The 19,914-nt window shown below is 42.6% G+C and overlaps 1 protein-coding gene across 2 annotated transcripts in view; it reads right to left on the bottom strand.

The window, feature by feature from the left end:
* SDHB (succinate dehydrogenase complex iron sulfur subunit B) overlaps positions 1–19,069 on the bottom strand; it is a 35,735-nt gene extending 16,666 nt beyond the window's left edge. The window contains exons 1-2 of one of the 2 annotated variants that reach the window (XM_003814449.5): positions 18,788–19,069; positions 9,624–9,751 (exon numbers count right to left, since the gene is read on the bottom strand). In XM_003814449.5, coding sequence (XP_003814497.1) covers positions 9,624–9,751; positions 18,788–18,859 — 200 coding nt within the window. In that variant the 5' untranslated portion in view covers positions 18,860–19,069. The remainder of the gene's footprint in view (positions 1–9,623; positions 9,752–18,787) is intronic. The other variant, XM_063594507.1, reaches the window with a different exon arrangement.
* Between the last annotated feature and the right edge of the window lie 845 nt (positions 19,070–19,914).

Here is a 19,914-nt window from a genome sequence, read left to right as displayed (position 1 = left end):
ATACTGGGAACTTAGATAAAATTAAGTCTGTTTTGTTGCTACATTTTTATTCTAATGATCTGCCTGTTCTTGTCCTAGCATATTTTAAATGACAACAACATCTTTGTTTTTTTTACATTACAAAGGCTAATATTTGCAGCTTATAAAAATTTCAAATTGGCCAGGTGGGTGGCTCACGCCTGTAATCCCAGCACTTTGGGAGGCACTTTGGGAGGCCTTGGCGGGTGGATCATGAGGTCAGGAGATTGAGACCATCCTGGCTAACGTGGTGAAACCCTGTCTCCACTAAAAATACAAAAAATTAGCCCGGCATGGTTGCATGTGCCTGTAGTCCCAATTACTTGGGAGGCTGAGGCAGGAAAATTGCTTGAACCCCGGAGGCAGAGGTTGCAGTGAGCCGAGACCGCACCACTGCACTCCAGCCTGGGAGACAGAGCGAGAATGTCTCAAAAAAATAAATAAATAAAATAAAAATAAATAAATAAATAAATAAATAAATTCAAATTAAAGGTAAAAAGTAATCCTGCAGATCATACTGGGACAGAGAAAAATATTAAAAAGTCAAAGTCCTCTCTTTAAGCTGTTTCATGCTAAATTTCATAATAGGTAGGGCTCATTATAGAGTACAAACATAAATTTTCTCAGATTTTACATAGATACCAAAATTGTTTGATATTCTGGGTCCCTTGCATTTCTATAAGATTTTTAGAATCAACTTGTCAACTTATGCAGAAAAGGCAGGTGGGATTTTGATGGGGATTGCAATGAAACTGGAATCAATTTGGAGACCACCGCCTCCTTAAGAACATTAAGTCTTCCAACCCACAAACAGGGCATGTCTTTCCATTTATTTATGTCTTCTTAAATTTCTTTCAACAATGTTTTACAGTTTTTCAGCATATAAGTCTTTTACTTATTTGATTTTTGAGACAGGATCTCACTCTGTCGCCCAGGCTGGAGTGCAGTGTTGTGATCACAGCTCACTGCAGGTTTGACCTCCCAGGCTCAAGTGATTCTCCCACCTCAGCCTCCGAATAGCTGGGACTATAGGCACAGGAAGGTCATCAAGCCCAGCTAACTTTTTTTGTAGAGATGGGGTTTTGTCTTGTTGCCCATATAATTTGTTCCTAAGAATTTCTTTTTTGATGCTGTTATATGGAAAATAGTTTTTAAATTTCATTTTAGGATTGTTCATTGCTAGTGTATAGAAATCCAATTTTTGTTTTTTTAACAGTACTGACAGGCTTTTTTTCTAGGTAAGCAGGGTTTTACATATGTAAATATAAATATTTATATAAATATGAATATATAAACATAAATATTTATATAAATATGAATATATAAACATAAATATTTATATAAATATGAATATATAAACATAAATATTTATATAAATATGAATATATAAACATAAATATTTATATAAATATGAATATATAAACATAAATATTTATATAAATATTTATATAAATATGAATATATAAACATAAATATGAATATAAATATAAATATTTATATAAATATGAATATATAAATATAAATATTTATATAAATATGAACATATAAATATAAATATTTATATAAATATGAATATATAAATATAAATACATATATAAATATGAATATATAAATATAAATACATATATAAATATGAATATATAAATATAAATACATATATAAATATATATGTATACACACACACACACATTTTTTCTGTAGAGACTAAGTCTTGCTTTTGTTGCCCAGGCTGGTCTCAAAACTCCTGGCCTCAAGCAATCCTCCTGCCTTGGCCTCACAAAGAAAGTGCTAGTATTACAAGTGTGAGCCACCATGCCTAGCCTAGAAAAATACATTTATCTGCTAATATCTGCTACACGCCAGTATTTTCAGAAAAATAATTATGCTGTTGTGAAAATGAAAGAATATAGCTATTTTTTTGGTGTGTATACATAGCTACAAAGTAGGGTTTCAGAGTCGGATTAGAAGGAAATAGAACTATAATTAAAACATGGTACAATATAAAATGAAGACTGACAGACATAGGTTGAAATAAACATGGAGAAATTATGCATAATAAAAAACTAAACTACGTTTGATTTCTGTATACCAGTTTTGTGTCCTGCAACCTTGCTGAATTTGTTCATTAGTTCTAATAGTTCCTGGGGGGCAATGTCTTATATTTTCTTTTCTTTTTTTTTTTTGAGACAGCGTCTCCCTCTGTTGCCCAGGCTGGAGTGTAGGGCATGGAATCATGGCTCACTGCAGCCTTGACCTCCTGGGTTCAAGTGATCCTCCCACCCCACCCTCCCAAGTAGCTCGGACTACAGGAGTGTGCCACCACACCTGGCAAATTTTTTGAGACACAGTCTTGCTCTGTTGCCCAGGCTGGAGTGCAGTGGCGTGATCTTGGCTCACTGCAACCTCTGCCACCTAGGTTCAAGCAATTCTTGTGCCTTAGCCTTCCAAGAAGCTGGGATTACAGGTGTGTGCTACCATGCCTGGCTAATTTTTGTATTTTTAGTAGAGACAGGGTTTTGCCATGTTGTCCAGGGTGGTCTTGAACTCCTGGACTCAAGTCATCTGCCTGCTTTGGCCTCTCAAAATGTTGGGATTACAGGCGTGAGCCATCGCACCCAGCCTGGCTAATTTTTTGTTTGCTTTTTTGTAGAGATGGGGATCTCATTTTGTTGCCCAGGCTGGTCTCCGACCTCCCGGGCTCAAGCAATTCTCCTGCTTCAGGCCAGGCACAGTGGCTCACACCTGCAATCCCAGCACTTTGGGAGGCCGAGGTGGGCAGATCACCTGAGGTCAGGAGTTCGAGACCAGCCTGACCAACATGCAGAAACCCCATCTCCACCAAAAATACAAAAAAATTAGCTGGGCGTAGTGGCAGGCGCCTGTAATCCCAGCTACTTGGGAAGCTGAGACAGGAGAATTGCTTGAATCCGGGAGGCGGAGGTTGCGGTGAGCCGAGATTGTGCCATTGCACTCCAGCCTGGGCAACAAGAGCGAAAACTCTGTCTCAATAAAAAAAAAATTCTCCTGCTTCAGCCTTCCAAAATGCTGGGATTACAAGCACAAGCCACTGAGCCTGCCCAGGGTTTTGTGTAAAAGATTATGTTATCTATGAGAGACAGTTTTACTTCTTCTTTTCCAATTTCCTTTTCTTTTTCTCACCCAATTTCCCTGGCTAAGCCTCCAGTAAAATTTTGAATGGCTGATGTTAGCATAAATAGAATTATCTGTAGCCACTGAAATACACACACACACAAATAGTATTTTGCATATTGACCTTACATCCTGCAGCCTTGCTAAATTTACTTATTCTTTTAGTTTTGTAGACTCCCTGAAATTTTCTATATAAACAATCATGTTGCCTGTGACTAGAGTTAGTTTAATTTCTTCCTTTCCAAGCTTACATATGTCTTCTACTTCTTTTACTTGCCTTTCATGGACTGGCTAGAACCTTCAGTACAATGTTGAACTCAAATACAGAGTGGACAACCTTCCTTGTTCCTGATCTTATGGAGAAAGTGTTCAATATCTCACAATAAAGTATGCTATTAGCTGTGATTTTCACAGTCTTCATCTGGCTGATGAAGTTCCCTTCTTTTCCCATTAGCAGTTATTATTTAAGTAAAATTAGGACTATTCCTTTTAATTCAAATTCCTTATAGTTTCATTTATTTACTCTGTTAAAATATACACACCGTGAAAATTATTTAACCCATTATCATTTTTAAAAATCATTAATGAGTGTTGAATCTTGCCAAATGCTTTTCTGCATATATTAAAGCAATCAAACGGGTTTTCCCCCTTTATTCTGTTAATATGGTGAATCACATTGATTTTCAAATGTATTTCTTTCTTTATTTTTTCTTGCGCTTTTTCTTGCACTTAAAACAGCATATGGTTGGGTTTTGCTTTTTTTAAAAAAATCTATTCTGACACTGTTGGCTTTTTAACTGGGAGTATTTAATGGTTTTTACATTTAATACAGTTATTGACGTGGCCGGATTTAGGTCTATCATTTTACTGTTTGTTCCATCATTTTGCTGCTGTTCTCTTCTTCTTTTCTTATTCTAAGTAATATTTTTAGACTAAGTAAATATTTTTAGAAATCAATTTTAATTTATATATTGGCTTTTTAGCTATATCTCTTTGCATTTAAAAAAATAATTACTCTTGGCTGGGCATGGTGGCTCACACCTGTAATCCTAGCACTTTGGAAGGCTGATGCAGGAGGACTGCTTGAGCCCAGGAGACCAGTGTGGGCAACATAGTGAGACCCTGTCTCTACAAAAAAAAAAAAAAAAAAAAAATTGGCCAGGCATAGTGGTACATGCCTGTAGTCCCAGGGACATGGGAGGCTGAGGTGGGAGGATTGCTTGAGCCTAGGAGGTCTCAGGGAGGGAGGATTGCTTGGTTGAGCCTGGGAGGGTTTAGTGAGCCATGATTGTGCTACTGCCTTCCAGCCTGGATGACAGAGTGAGGCCCTGTCTCAGAAGAAAAAAAAAAGTTACTCTAGAATTATACTTTACATAATTTACATCTTTAACTCTTTATACCTGTTTAGTTACTACTGTGCAACTTTACGTAATGCAAGAATCCTGCTACATTATTATAGGTCCATCTACCTGCTGTTCCCAGCCCCTACACTATAGTTATCACATGCCTTACATCTATGTGAGTTATATATTACAGAACATAATAACTTTGCTTTAAACAGTCATATTAATTTTAACAAAATTAAGAGGAAAAATCCTTTTATATCTACCATGTCCAGCACTCTTCCTTCCTTTTCTAAGAGCCAAGTTTCCACCTGGTATTATTTTTCCTCAGCCTGACTAACTTCCTATAGCATTTCATGCAGTACTGGTCTTCTGGCCATGAATTCTTTTCCTTTCTGTTTACCTGAAAATGTTTTTATTTCATAATCATCTTGAAGAATCTTTTTTTCTGAACATGGAATTCCAGGCTGACAATTTTTCTTTTAGTACTTTAAAGATGGTATTTCACTGTCTCTTGGCCTCTCGTTTCTGATGAGAAGTCAGCAATCTTTCACATGGTTTCCTTGTATGTAACGTGTTGTTTTTCTCCAGCTGCTTTCAAAATTTTCTCCTATTTTTGGTCGTCAGCAACTTGACTTCATGGAACAGGGCATAGTTTTATTTTTATTTACCTAGTTGGGGTTCACTAAGCTTCTTGGATACGTAAATTATGTCTTTCATGGGCTCAGGAAATTCTTGGCCATGAGTTCTTCAAATAGATATTTATTTTGCCTTTTCTTTCTCTCCATTTTTTCTGGAAGTCCAATTACATGTGTGTTACATCCATCCATCCACTCACCCATGCATGGTCTTACTCTGTTGCCCAGGTTGGAGTACAGTGGCACAATTACAGCTCATAGCAGCCTCAAGTTCCTAAGCTCAAGCTGTCTTCCTGCTTCAGCATCCCAAGTAGCTAGGACTACAGGTATGTGCCACCACGCCTGGCTAATTTTTCAAAGAAAAAATTTTTTTAGTAGAGACAAGGTCTCACAGGTTGCCCAAGCTGGTCTTGGACTCTTGGCCTCAAGCGATCCTTCTGCCTCAGCTTCCCAAAGTGCTGGGATTACAGACATGAACCACCATGCCTGCCCTAGACCTTTTGATGCTGTTCCATAGATCACAGGAGCGCTTTCCCTTTTCAAAAATCTTTATTTTTCTTAAGAACAGATAATTTCGGCCTGGCATGGTGGCTCACATCTGGAATCCCACCACTTTGGGAGGCCGAGGCGGGCGGATCACTTGAGGTCAGGAGTTTAAGACCAGCCTGCCAACATGGTGAAACCTTGTCTTTACTAAAAATACAACAAATTAGCTGGGCGTGGTGGGGCACGTCTGTAATCCTAGCTACTCAGGAGGCTGAGGTGGGAGAATCGCTTGAGCCTGGAAGGCAGAGGTTGCAGTGAGCCAAGATTGCGCCACTGCACTCCGGCCTGGGTGACAGAGCAAGACTCTGTCTCAAGAAACAAACAAACAACAACAAAAAACTAGATAATTTCTATTAATATTTTTAAGTTTGCTGATTCTTCTTATTGCCATTTCCAATCTGCTGTTAAGGCCATCCGGTAAATTTTCCTTTTCAAATATTACATTTTTCAGTACTAGATTTTCCATTTGGCTTTTCAATAGTTTCTACTTCTCCACTGAAATTTCCTATTTCATTATGAGCATAATTTCCTTTATCTATGAGGAAATTAAAAAATTCTTTAAATTCCACTGGGCGCGGTGGCTCATGCCTGTAATCACAGCACTTTGGGAGGCTGAGGTGGGTGGATCACCTGAGGCCAGGAGATCAAGACCAGCCTGGCCAACATGGCGAAACCCCAACTCTACTACAAAAATTAGACGGTGTGTGATGCGCGCCTGTAGTCCCAGCTACTCCAGAGGCTGAGGCAAGGGAATCGCTTGAACCCGGGAGGCGGAGGTTGCAGTGAGCCAAGATCGCACCACTGTACTCCAGTCCAGGTGACAGAGTGAAACTCAGACTCAAAATAAAAAAATAAAAAAGAAAAAAAATTAATATGCTGTAGAGAATCTGGATTGCATTATGTTTTTCTGAAAAGTGTGGATTTTAAAATTTTACACAGGCAATTAATATGGCTGCACGCAAGATTTGGGCAGAGTTCATGAACAGCATTTAGTGCTCCTCCTCTGCGTTTCTCTTCTTTCCAGGCTTTCCCCCTCATTTCCTAGTGGTTGTGGAAGGCCCAAAATGTGTCTTCTCGTTATTCAAGCTAAGACTTTTTTTTCTTTTTTTTTTGAGACAGAGTCTCACTCTGTTGCCCAGGCTGGAGTGCAGTGGTGTGATCTTGGCTCACTGCAACCTCTGCCTCACATGTTCAAGTGATTCTCCCCCATTAGCCTCCCGAGTGGCTGGGATTACAGGCATGTGCCACCATGCCTGGCTAATTTTTGTATTTTTAGTAGAGATGGGGTTTCACCATGTCGGCCTGCTTTGGCCTCCCAAAGTGCTGGGATTACAGGCGTGAGCCAATGCACCCAGTCGGATTGTGGTTTTCCAACCAACTGTTAGTCCCGTTACTTCCCATACCAACTTGGACTTGTCCTCAGCAAAATCATGTAAGAGTAAAATGGTAATTTGTCCAATGCCATTTCATTCTTCCAAGTATCAACTCCCCTCCAATGTCTGCCCACTCGTGGTCCTTCTCTACTGTTCAGGCAGTTGTTTCTTATATTTTTGTCGGGAGTTGATAATTGTTATTTGTAGGAGGGTTAGTCTGATGAAAGCTACTGTGCCAAAACTGGAAGTGAACCCAAAGATTCTTTAAATTTTTTATCACTAAAAAATCGTTATGGGCCGGGTGCTGTGGCTCATGCCTGTAATCCTAGGACTTTGGGAAGCTAAAATGGGTGGATTGCTTGAGCCCAGGAGTTTGAGACCAGGCTGGGCAACATAGTGAAACTCAATTTCTACAGAAAAATACAAAACTTAGTTGGGTGTGGTGGCATGTGCCTATAGTCCCAGTTACTCAGGAGGATGAGGCAGGTGGATTGCTTGAGCCTGGGAGGTTGAGGCTGCAGTGAACCATGAGCATGCCATTGCACTGTAACCTGGGTGACAGCGAGACCCTGACTCAAAAAAAAAGTTAGGAATTTAACTCTTCCAGTTTTAGCCACATTCTCTAACATTCTCTAAGTTTTGATTTGCAACGTCTTTATTTTCTAAGTATCTGGCAATATTTTTTACGTGTTCCTGATCAAATAGTTAGAAGTGTACTTTTTTTTAGTTTCTAAGCAGTAGGGTTTTTTGTTTTATGAGTTTTTTTGTTTTTTTTTTTTGAGACAGTCTTGCTCTGTCACCCAGGCTGGAGTGCAGTGGCGCGATCTCGGCTCACTGCAACCTCCGCCTCCCAGGTTCAAGTGATTCTTATGCCTCAGCCTCCCAAATAGCTGGGATCACAGGCACCTGCCACAACGCCCAGCTTATTTTTATATTTTAGTAGAGATGGGGTTTCACCATGTTGGCCAGGCTAGTCTTGAATGCCTGACCTCGAGTGATCCACTCGCCTTGGCTTCCCAAAGTGCTGGGATTATAGTCGTGAGCCACCACGCCTGGCCTGTTTATATTTTTAATATGAGTTTAGTTTTATTGTATTTTGGTCCAAAACTGTGGTCTGTGCAATTTCTATTCCTTTGAATTTTGCTAGGGACTTTTGGTTGCTGAATATTTGAAAATTTTGTCTATTTAAGAAGGTTATATATCAATGCTACCTCATTAACAGCACTTACGTGTCACCACAGAAAGTCAAAATAAGCATTTAGAGTATTCATGGTATTCAAACTTTTTTTTGGTGCCACAGAAGCTTTTGTTTGAAACAAATAAAACACTTAGTCACTTACACATACAATAGATCAGAGAACAGTTCTGGTTATATGGGGGCGTGGAGTGGAGCAGCAGGAGGCTAGAGACTAACTTGCTAGATTCTTTCTTTTCTTTGGCTAACTGTGGAGTTCCTTAAAAATGAAAGATGTTGGAAGAAGAGTGGTTTTGAGAGATGCGATGTGAAGAAGGACTCAACCTGCTGCTGCTGCTTTTGACGATGGAAGAAGAGGCCAAGAGCCAAGGAGTGCGGCAGCCTCTAGAAGCTTGGAACAGCCCTCAGCTTACAGTCAGCAGAATGACAGAGACCTCGGGCTCACAACCACAAGGAACTGCATTCCACCAATAGCGCAAATGAGCAAAAAATATTTTCCTCTAGGCTCCAGAAAGGAATGCAGCCTGCTGACACCTTGATTTTAGTCTGATGAGACTATACCAGTCTTGTGACCTACAGAACTATAAGATAATACATTTAGGTTGTTTTAAGTCACTAAGTTTGTGGTAATTTGCTCTGACAGAAATAGAAAACTAACACGCCAGTCCAATTTTTAACATTTTAACCACATCCCTACCTTGTCCATTCAAGGCAAGTTTCTGGCGGTTCTGTTATTATTATAGAAAACACAGGTCCAGATGTATAAGATATAATCAATACATTCAGCATTAAAAAAATGGTAATATATTAAATGACTTTAAATACTGTGCATAAAGTTAATTGTACCAGTATTTCTAGAAATTTGTCATACTTTCATTTGGGAATTATTTTGGTATTATTTTTCTGAATCAGGTAACAACCTCATTCTTTTTTTTTTTTTTTGGAGACAGAGTCTCACTCTGTTGCCCAGGCTGGAGTGCAATGGCATGATCTCAGCTCACTGCAACCTCTGCCTCCTGGGTTCAAGCAATTTTTGTGCCCCAGCCTCCTGAGTGGCTGGGATTACAGGCATGAGCCACTATACCCAGCTAATTTTTGTATTTTTAGTAGAGACAGGGGTTTCACCACGTTGGCCACGTTGGTCTTGAACTCCCAACCTCAGATGATCTGCCCGCCTGAGCCTCCCAACGTGCTGGGATTATAGGCGTGAGCCACCGTGCCCGGCCCAAGCTCATTCTTGTTTTAAAAACAGAGCCACCGGATGATCTCAGATTTTTAAGCCTCCAAGGATGTGAAAAACATGTCCCTAAATCAAATCAAGAACTCTCCTTCAATAGCTGGCTTTCACAGAGATACTCACTTATTAAGGTCAACTTCATAAGTCTGCATATGAGGTTTGTCTCCAGCCTTGTCTGGGTCCCATCGATAGATGGCAAATTTCTTGATACGGGGAGCTGTGGCTGCAGCTGTCTGGGCTCCTCGGGAGGCCTGAAATTTTTAAAAGTTCACAAAAAGGAAAAAAAAAATTAGAAATACAAGATAATTCCATTTTGCTGGCACAACAGATGTAACGCTGGATATAAACTCACACATTACTGATACATAATCTTCTTGGAAAAGGCAGGCATTCAATATCCAACAAGTATTAAGCACCTATCATATGCTAATATATCAGACATGGTATTAGGGGCTAGTGATACAGCACTTAATACAATACACAAAAACCTTCATCTTCACAGAACTTACTTTGTAGTGAACAAGAGTTAAATTAAACATTCACGATGAATATAAAGAGTGATACTGATGGGAAAGTACAGGGAGCTCTGGATGAATACAGCAGAGACTTCAATGAGTGAAGAGTCAGAAAAGGCTTCCTCGTGTGACATCTAAGTGGAGGCTTGACAAACCAGAATTAAGGGGAAGGAGTGTGGGGTGTGGTCTGAGGGTGGTGGCTCATGCCTGCAATCTCAGCACTTTGGGAGGCAGAAGTGAGAGAATTGCCTGAGCCCATGAGTTTGAGAGCAGTCTGGGAAACATGGCAAAACCCCATCTCTACAAAAAATAAAAAAATTAGCTGGGTGTGGTAGTGTGCGTCTCAGGAGGCAGAGGTGGGAGGACTGCTTGGGCCCGAGAGGTTGAGGCTGCAGTAAGCCAAGATCATGCCACTGCACTCTAGCCTGGGCAACAGAGTGAGATTCTTTTTCAAAAATACAAAATAAAAAAGAAAAAAAGAAAGAAAAGACTATATTCCAGGACTGCTAATTTTTAAAATAAACTGATACAGGAAAGTAAAAACTCGGAAGGTTAATTGACTAATTACAAAAAGATGCAGTGGTGTTTATTACTGAGGCAGGAGAACAGGGTTTAGAGACAGGGAGTCTTCACTACAGCCTCTGATTCGTCTCGGGCCAAGTCTTCATTTGCATAGGGTGTAACTAATAGGAAACCCGTACAGGGTACTTTAATCCCAGAAGACTGTGCAGCTGGGGCTCCTGAACCACTTGTTCGATCCCACTCCTACTCTATGGAGTGTACTTTCATTTCAATAAATCTATGCTTTCGTCTTCTGTTGCTTTGTTTGTGTGTTTTGTCCAATTTTTTGTTCAACATGCCAAAAACCTGGACGACTTGTGGTCAAGACCCTCTACCAGTAACATTATTTCTTGGTAAAGTGTCCTGTATTAACTGAAGCTGAAAATACAAACATCAGCTAACAGTAGAAAAGAAGAAAATATATGAAGAAAATGAAAGTTAAGATGAAAGCTATGTTTTACCTTATCACCAAGCTGGCTAAAATCATCAACAAAAGGAAAGCCATTTCTACAAATGTTTTTCACCGGGAACCCCATTTTGTAAACTGACATGAACATCTAATGCCACCTTGTGGTATTTGGGAGGAAGTGAGAGGAAAGATTCCTGAAGGTATCAACTCCAGTGGACTTTGCTTGCTTAATGTCCCATTTTTTTTTGGTCTTTTTTCTGTGAGATTTAATAAGGTATAATTCATTATAATAAAATTCACTAATTTTAAGGGTATAATATGATGAGTTTTGACAAAGCAATGTAATCCTACCACAATTACAACAGAGTATTTCCATCCAAAAAGGTCTTTTGTGCCCTTGATGGCAAACATAAGTCCCCTTTTCCTACCCTTAGCAACTGATCAGCTATCATCACGAGTCTGCCTTTTACAGAATTCATATAAATGGCATCATACGGTACGTAGTCTCATGTCTAGCTTCTTTCACTCAACATAATGCTTCTGAGATTCATATGTTACTGCATATAACCATAGTTAAATGCTTTTTAAAAAAATTAACCTATTTATTTATTTATTTTTGAGACTGAGTTTTGCTCTTGTTGCCCAGGCTGGAGTGCAGTGCTGCAATCTTGGCTTACCACAACCTCCGCCTCCCTGGTTCAAGCAATTCTCCTGCCTCAGTCTCCCGAGTAGCTGGGATTACAGGCATGCGCTACCAGGCCCGGCTAATTTTGTATTTTTAGTAGAGATGTGGTTTGTCTATGTTGGTCAGGGTAGTCTCAAACTCCCAACCTCAGGTGATCTGCCTGCCTTGGCCTCCCAAACTGCTAGGATTACCGGCGTGAGACACTGTGCCTGGCCAACCTTTTTATTTTTTAATAATTATAGATTCATATGCATTTATAGGAAATAATACTGACGCCAGGTGCAGTGGCTCACACCTGTATCCCAGTACTTTGGGAGGCCAAGACAGATGAATCACTTGAGGTCAGGAGTTCAAGACCAGCCTGGCCAACATGGTGAAACTCCCTCTCTACTAAAGATACAAAAATTAGCCCGGTGTGGTGGCACATGTCTGTAATCCCAGCTACTCGGGAGGCGGAGGCAGAAGAATCGCTTGACCCTGGGAGACGGAGATTGCAGTGAGCCAAGATTGCACCACTGCACTCCAGCCTGGGCGACAGAGTGAGACGCTGTTTCAAAGAAACAAAACAAAACAAAAAGAAGAAAATAATACTGAGACTCCACATACTCTTCTCACCTGTAATCCCAGCACTTTGGGAGGCTGAGGTTGGGAAATCACCTGAGGTCAGGGATTCAAGACCAGCCCAGCCAACATGGTGAAACCCCGTCCCTACTAAAAATACAAAAAAACGAATTAGCCGGGTGTGGTGGCGTGTGCCTGTAATCCCAGCTACTAGGGAGGCTGAGGCAGAAGAATCACTTGAACTTGGGAGGTAAAGGTTGCAGTGAGCTAAGACTGTGCCACTGTATACCACCCTGGGTGACAAAGTGAAACTCAAACTAAAAAAAAAGAGAGAGTTTTGCTCTGTCACTGATTGTGCAGTGGCATGATCACAGCTCACTGCAGCCTCAACCTTCTGGACTCAAGCGATCCTCCCATCTCAGCTTCCCCAGTAGCCAGGACTACAGGCATGCGCCACCATGCCCAGTTAGTTTTTTTACATTTATTTTTGTAGACATAGGGGTCTCACTGTGTTACCTAGGCTGGTCTTGAACTCCTGGCCCCAAGTGATCCTCTGCCTGGCCCTCCCGAAGAGTTGGGATATAGGCATGAGCCACCATGCCAGGGCCCACATACTCTTTACCCAGTCTCCCCAACAGGAACATCTTGCAAACTGTAGCACATCAGCACAACCAGAATACTGACAGTGCTAGTCAAGATAGGGGACATTCCCATAAGCACAGGATCACTAACATTGCCCTTTTATAGCCCTGTCCACTTCCTCCCACCCTCCCTCCCCTGTACTCCGTAAGCCCTAGCAATCACTAATCTGTTCTCTACTTCTCAAATTCGGTCATTTCAAGAATGTTATATCAATATAATCATCTGGTATGTAGCCTTTTGGAATTGGCTTTTTTCATTCAGCCGAATTCTCCGGAGATTCATCCAAGTTGCTGTGTACAGCAATAGCTTTTTTCTTGTTATAGCTGAGTAGCACTCCAAGGTATGATGTACCACAATTTGCTTAACCATGTAACTACTGAGGGACATTGGGGGTGTTCTAATTTTTGGTGACATGAATAAAGCTAAGATGAACATTTGTGGACAAATCTCTGTGTGAACGTTACATCTTCATTTCTCAGGATAAACACCCAGGTGTGTAATTGTTGGGCTGTATGGTAGCTACAAGTTTAGTTTTTTTTAAGCAACTGACAAAACTATTTTCCAGAGTGGGTGGCTGCTGTGCCTGAGGCAGATAGTAGGGTAAGTGGGACAATATGCCTTTTAAAAAATGGGGCTACCTCAAGTTTTTACTTCTAATTTGGACACTTATTTTTCATTTATTTTTTAAAATATTTACTTATTTATTTATTTTGAGATGGGGTCTCACTCTTGTCCCCCAGGCTGGAGTACAATGGCGCGATCTCGGCTCACTGCAACCTCCACCTCCCGGCTTCAAGTGATTCTTCTGCCTCAGCCTCCTGAGTAGCTGGGACTACAGGTGCCTGCCAACACGCCGAGCTAATTTTTATATTTTTAGTAGAGACGGGGTTTCACCATGTTGGCCAGGCTGGTCTTGAACTCCTGACCTCAGGTGATCTGCCCGCCTTGGCCTCCCAAAGTGCTGGGATTATAGGTGCAGGCCACCGTGCCCGGCCTTTATTTTTTATTTTTATAGACACATGGTCTAACTTTATTGCCCAGGCTGGAGATCATGGCTCACTGCAGCCTCGAACTCCTGGGCTCAGGCGATCATCCTGACTCAGCCTCCCAAGTAGCTGGGACTATAGGTGCACACCATCATGTCCAGCTAATTTTTGTAGAGACAGGGTCTTGCCATGTTGGCTAAGCTGGTATGGAATTTTTGGGCTTAAGCAATCCTCCCATCTCAGCCTCCCAAAGTGTTGGGATTACAGGTGTGAGCCACTGTGCCTGGCCCTAACTTGGACTTTTTTTTTTCTTTTTTGGAGAGTCTCATTCTGTTGCTCAGGCTGGAGTGCAGTGGCGTGATCTTGGATCACTGCAACCTCCACCCCCCGGACTCATGCAATTCTCCTGTCTCAGCCACCCGGGTAGCTGGGATTACAGGCATGTGCCATCAAGTCCAGCTAATTTTTGTATTTTTAGTACAGACAAGGTTTTGCCATTTGGCCAGGCTGGTCTCAAACTCCTGGCCTCAAGTGATCCACCTGCCTCGGCGTTCCAAAGTGTTGGGATTATAGGCGCGAGCAACCGTGCCCGGCCCCTAACCAGGCTTTAAACAGAATCTGGGACTGGAGTATAATCCCCTAGTTCTTTTTTTTTTTTTTTTTTGTGAGACAGTCTCACTCTGTCACCCAGGCTGGAGTGGAGTGGCGAGATCTCTCTGCCTCCTGGGTTCAAGCAATTCTCCTGCCTCAGCCTCCCAAGTAGCTGGGATTACAGGCGCGTGTCACATGCCCGGCTAACTTTTTTGTATTTTTAGTAGGGATGGGGTTTCACCGTTTTAGCCAAGATGGTCTTGAACTCCTGATGTCGTGATCCACCTGCCTCAGCCTCCCAAAGTGCTGGATTACATATAGGTGTGAGCCACTGTGCCAGGCATAACCCCCTAGTTCTAAAGCCTGATTTAGTATTGTCGGTGGGCAACAGGCATTAGGCTCTATCAAGCTGGGTATCAGAACCACAAGGCCTGTGGGATGACTGTGGTTACCTGCAATGAGGTTTTCCCTTCAACATTTCTTTATAACATTTAAATATCTGTTTCATATCCACTCTACACGGATAATTGATCACGTATTATCTTTCCAAAAGAGACTAAGTTTGTATTAGAGCTAATTTAAATTTTTAAAAAGTCTTATCATATGAATGATGTGAAATAAGAGCAATGCCAGGATGTACTACACTGAATATCTAAGTCGATATATCCCAACATCAGTTTTGGAGTGCCCCAAAATGTCATTATTTTTTTTTCAGTACAACTAATTTAAATTTGTTTTGTGTCAAAAATATATTTTATAGGCCAGGCGTGGTGGCTCATGCCTGTAATCCCAGTACTTTGGGAGGCCGAGGCAGGTGGATTACCTGAGGTCAGGAGTTCGAGATCAGCCTGGCCAACACGGTGAAACCCCGTCTCTACTAAAAATACAAAAAAATTAGACAGGCACGATGGCGGGCACCTGTAATCTCAGCTACTTGGGAGGCTGAGGAAGGAGAATTGCTTGAATCCAGGAGGCGGAGGGTACGGTGAGCCAAGATTGCGCCACTGCACTCCATCCTGGGCAACAACGTGAGCGTGACTCTGTCTCAAAAAAAAAAAAAATGTATTTCATACAATATTTGGTGGGGCAAAGGGGGTTTACCAGAATGAAAGAAGATTCTGAAATCAAAATCACCAGAGGTGGTCATGGTTCTGAAAGTGATAGAGCTTTGCTCATCTTGAGGTCTGTACAAAGAGTTAATTCTCAGGATTATGTTATCTGTGTTCCACCAAAAAATTCGCTGAATACATATATCTAAAAATTTGCCAGATTTCATTCATCGAACCTTTATAATGTGTCACACACGGTGCCAAATAATCTCTAATCTTTATAACATCTCTATGAAAAATGTTTTGTTGTTCCCAGTTAAAAGATGAGGATAGGATCATATAGCAACACAGGTCACTTGATTCAAAAATCCAACCTTTTAGCCATTATAACCAGTAGTGAAAATGCAAACATAAAACGGAACAGTGCAAAAAGATAATTCCATTTCACAATGAGATCCAAGGAACAAAAGAAGTTGTTGCTCTAATCATACAATGAGACTATATGATTTTTTTCCCCTTGTTACCTGCCCAGCAATTTATACTACAAATCCAAAAGGAAAGAGGGCCCCTTGAAAGCATTTTTACGTTAAAGACTAATGAGTATTCAAGGCAGAAAGTACATTCCTAGGAAATCTTGGATAGTATGAATTTCATAGTTTATAATTTAAGCAAGGTAAGCAACAACTGAACTGAGAAGGGTGAATTCTGAATGGTGCTGAAGGCTGGTTGTTGTTCCTCCAGTAAAGTGTCCTTAGGGTGCAGGCTTGGAGTTGGATGGAGTGGATAAAGATTTGGAGGCCAGAGAAGAAGGTGGGGAAATAGAGAGGAGGAAGGCAAAAAGGACTGTATGAAGATAAGCCTGAGTAAAATACAAGGCGCAGGCTTGCTGAAAAGTGTGATTGGTGATGCTTGAAATCCAAGCTCTATCACTTAGAAGCTGTGTATTCTTCTGCAAAGTATTAGCTTTTCGGATTCTATTTCTTCCTTTGTAAAGGGTGGGTAGTATTAATATCTGCCTCATAAGATAACCGGGGGGAGGGGGGGTCAAGTTTCTAGCATAGCCCAGAAAATAATTTTTGCTCTACAAGATTGGCAACCTTATCAGTCTTTGTATTATTCTGATTTGTAAATAGGTATCCTAGCCCTGCCAGCCTAAGGAACAAGATGCACATTTTTAAAATTTTTTTTTTTTTTTTTTGAGACTGAGTTTCGCTCTTGTTGCCCAGGATGGAGTGCAATCGTGCGATTTCAGCTCACTGCACCCTCCACCTCCCACGTTCAAGCAATTCTCCTGCCTCAGCCTCCTGTGTAGCTAGGATTATAGGCGCCCATCACCACGCCCAGCTAATTTTTGTATTTTTTATTTTTTTAGTAGAGACGGGGTTTCACCATGTTGGCCGGGCTGGTCTTGAACTCCTGACCTCAGGTGATCCACCCACCTTGGCCTCCCAAAGTGCTGGAATTACAGGCATGAGCCACTGCACCTGGCAAGATACACACTTTTAAGTAGGTAGTTCTTGTCCTAAAGGAGTTCATAGTCCAGATGAAGAAATAAGGCAACACAAACAATAGTTAATATATTACGGTCAAATACTTACAGGCAGAATTGTGGTTCAGTGGTCAGACTATATGCATAAAAAGAATTCAGAACCTGAACCTGAATGTTACCCACAGGTAACACACCAAGCTCATTACTGAATTCTTTTGAGGTGGCTTTTGTGGGTGTAAATGTACATTCCCACAAGGAAGGGGAGGCCTTGGGGCTCTTCTATTTTCTGTTGCCCTCAGGAGGCCTTGCAAAGACCTTGCCTGGAATTACAAAAATGACCTATGAAATTAGCCTTTTCTACAATGCATTCTTAGAAGAGGGGCTTGGAACTCTCTCGTTAGTGGGGCTCTCACAATTTAATTGTTTGCTCAGCAACTATAAAAGGAACAGGTAAACAAGCTCATTATCAATCATCAATTTAATACTCAGAGGATGTCAGCTTGAGGCTCTGGTAGGCTGTCTTCTTCCTCTATCTCCCCTTTTCAGAAAGGCTGATGCAGACAGAGTGGATCCAAGTTCACACACAGCATGCTGGATAGAACCAGGATTGGAACATGGGCAATATGTACTGTGTTATGCAGCCATAGCAGGTACTTAAGATGAAAGATGTCCTCATTTAAGTGCAAGAGAGGAAGAGGAACTAAAATTTCTTGGACACCAACCATGTCCCAAGATCTATGCTAAGGAGTTTTTCTGGTACCATGTTAAAAAACTGCCTCAGGTCTGCTTCTTGGGAATGTGATATTTTGAGCAAGCCCAAAATTTTCTTTCTGGGGGCCTCAAGTTTTCAAAGCTCCAAAAAGGAGGGTAAGGATTCTTGCTTGCCCACCTTAAAGGGGTTGTTGAGAATCCCAGAAGAGGAACAGACTTAGAAAGGATTTGCAAATCCTTAGTCCCTTATGTATACAAAAGCAATTTCCCTTCCCCTTCTAAATGTTCCCACTTAGAAGGCAGGTCAGAAATGTGTTGTTTCTTGGCCATACAAGGGGCGTGGGAAAATCTGTTACTGCACACGGCATAGTAATAAACAAGAACAGCGCCAAGCCCTCTACCTGTCATTCCATGTCAACTCTATGAGGTCCGTATTATTACATGACCTTTAGAGTCAGAAACACTGAGAGGATACTAGTGAAACTGTGGCGACACTGCTTTAAGGAACCCAGTCTTTCCTGCAACCCCCACCACCCACCTCCGGGATCCTTCGAGGTAGGGGGCTGGGTGCATTTCCCTCCATCTCTCCCTTCCCCTGCCCTGTCCCCAACAATTCACATGTCCTTTCCTCACCCATCCCGGTCCTCAACCTCGCACCCTCGAGGAGTTACCTCGCTTCCCAATTCCCATCCTTCACACCCCGCAGGTCTCCCTCTTCTACAGAGGCGATAGTTTGGTGGCAGAAAAAGGGCTTGGAACTCCAATGTCTGGATTCAAATTCTGGTTCCAGCAGTCATTCGCTTGCCATGTGACCTTGAGCAATTCAAGTCCCCTTTCTGAACGTCCCCCCTCGCCCCCTTAGCTGTAAAAAATTGCCCGTGCCCTAACTCACAAGCTGCTGCGAGGCGCAGAAAGATAACTTGACAGGGATGCTCGAAGCCAAACCAAAGCACTGCACCAGGGGGAGGAGGTCCTCCATCTCCCTGAGGCCTTGCCCTGTGCTTCCTCAGTCTCTCCGCAGCCCCATCAGCTCCAGGCAGTCTCTGTGGCTTTCCTGACTTTTCCCTCTCTGAGGCTCCAGGACTCACCTGCAGGCAGGCTCCGCCAAGGGTTGTGGCCGGTAACCGGCGCCTCAAGGAGAGTGCGACCACCGCCGCCATCTTGGCTCCTGACGTCAGCCCCACCCCTTAACCCCGAGGTCGCTCTCCGCCGGTGTCCCGTCGAACATCGCGGCGCCCAGCCTACATCCACTGAGGACCCGCTAGCCGCGTAGGAGCAACCAAGTGGGAGGCGGCTTCCGGTTTCCCGGGTGGGAGGAGGGAAGGCGGGGCAAGCACAGCGAGCGTGCGCAATAGCGCAGTAGCGGCGCATGCCCATTTAGCTTCCCCCGTGACCTTCTCAGAAAGGGGAGGAGTCTGAGAGGCAGGGCGACTTTCAGGGGGTGGGGCTAAGACTTAGATGGGGCGGAGCCATCCTATCCGGGTCCCTGCCCCGATTTCAACCTCTTTATTCCTGGAATTTTTGTTTGTTTGTTTGAGATGGAGTCTCGCACTGTCTCCCGGGCTGGAGTGCAATGGCGCGATCTTGGCTCACTGCAACCTCCGCCTCCCGGGTTCACGCGATTCTCCTGCCTCAGCCTCCCGAGTAGCTGGGATTACAGGCGCACACCATCACACCCGGCTAATTTTTTGTATTTTTAGTAGAGACGGGGTTTCACCATCTTGGCCAGACTGGTCTTGAACTCCTGACCTCGTGATCGGCCCACCTTGGCCTCCCAAAGTGCTGGGATTACAGGCATGAGCCACTGCGCCCGGCCAATTTTTTTTTTTTTTTTTTTTTTCCAGACAGGGTCTCACTCTGTTGCCCAGGCCGGTGTGCAGTCTTGGCTCACTGCAGCCTCGACTTCCCAGGCTCAAGCGATCCTCCCACCTCAGTCTCCAGAGTAGCTGGGACTACAGGCGTGTGAGCCACCATACCCGGGTAGTTTTTTTTTTTTGAGATGGAGTCTCGCTCTGTCTCCCGGGCTGGAGTGCAGTGGCGCGATCTCGGCTCACTGCAACCTCCGCCTCCCGGGTTCAAACAATTCCCTGCCTCAGCCTCCCGAGTAGCTGGGATTATAGGCGTCCGCCATCATGCCCGGCTAATTTTTTTGTGTTTTTAGTAGAGATGGGGTTTCACCATCTTGGCCAGGCTGGTCTTGAACTCCTGACCTCGT

Source organism: Pan paniscus, chromosome 1 (assembly GCF_029289425.2).
Source record: "Pan paniscus chromosome 1, NHGRI_mPanPan1-v2.0_pri, whole genome shotgun sequence".
Classification (NCBI taxonomy): Eukaryota; Metazoa; Chordata; class Mammalia; order Primates; family Hominidae; genus Pan; species Pan paniscus.
This window is presented reverse-complemented; position numbering and strand designations above follow the sequence as displayed.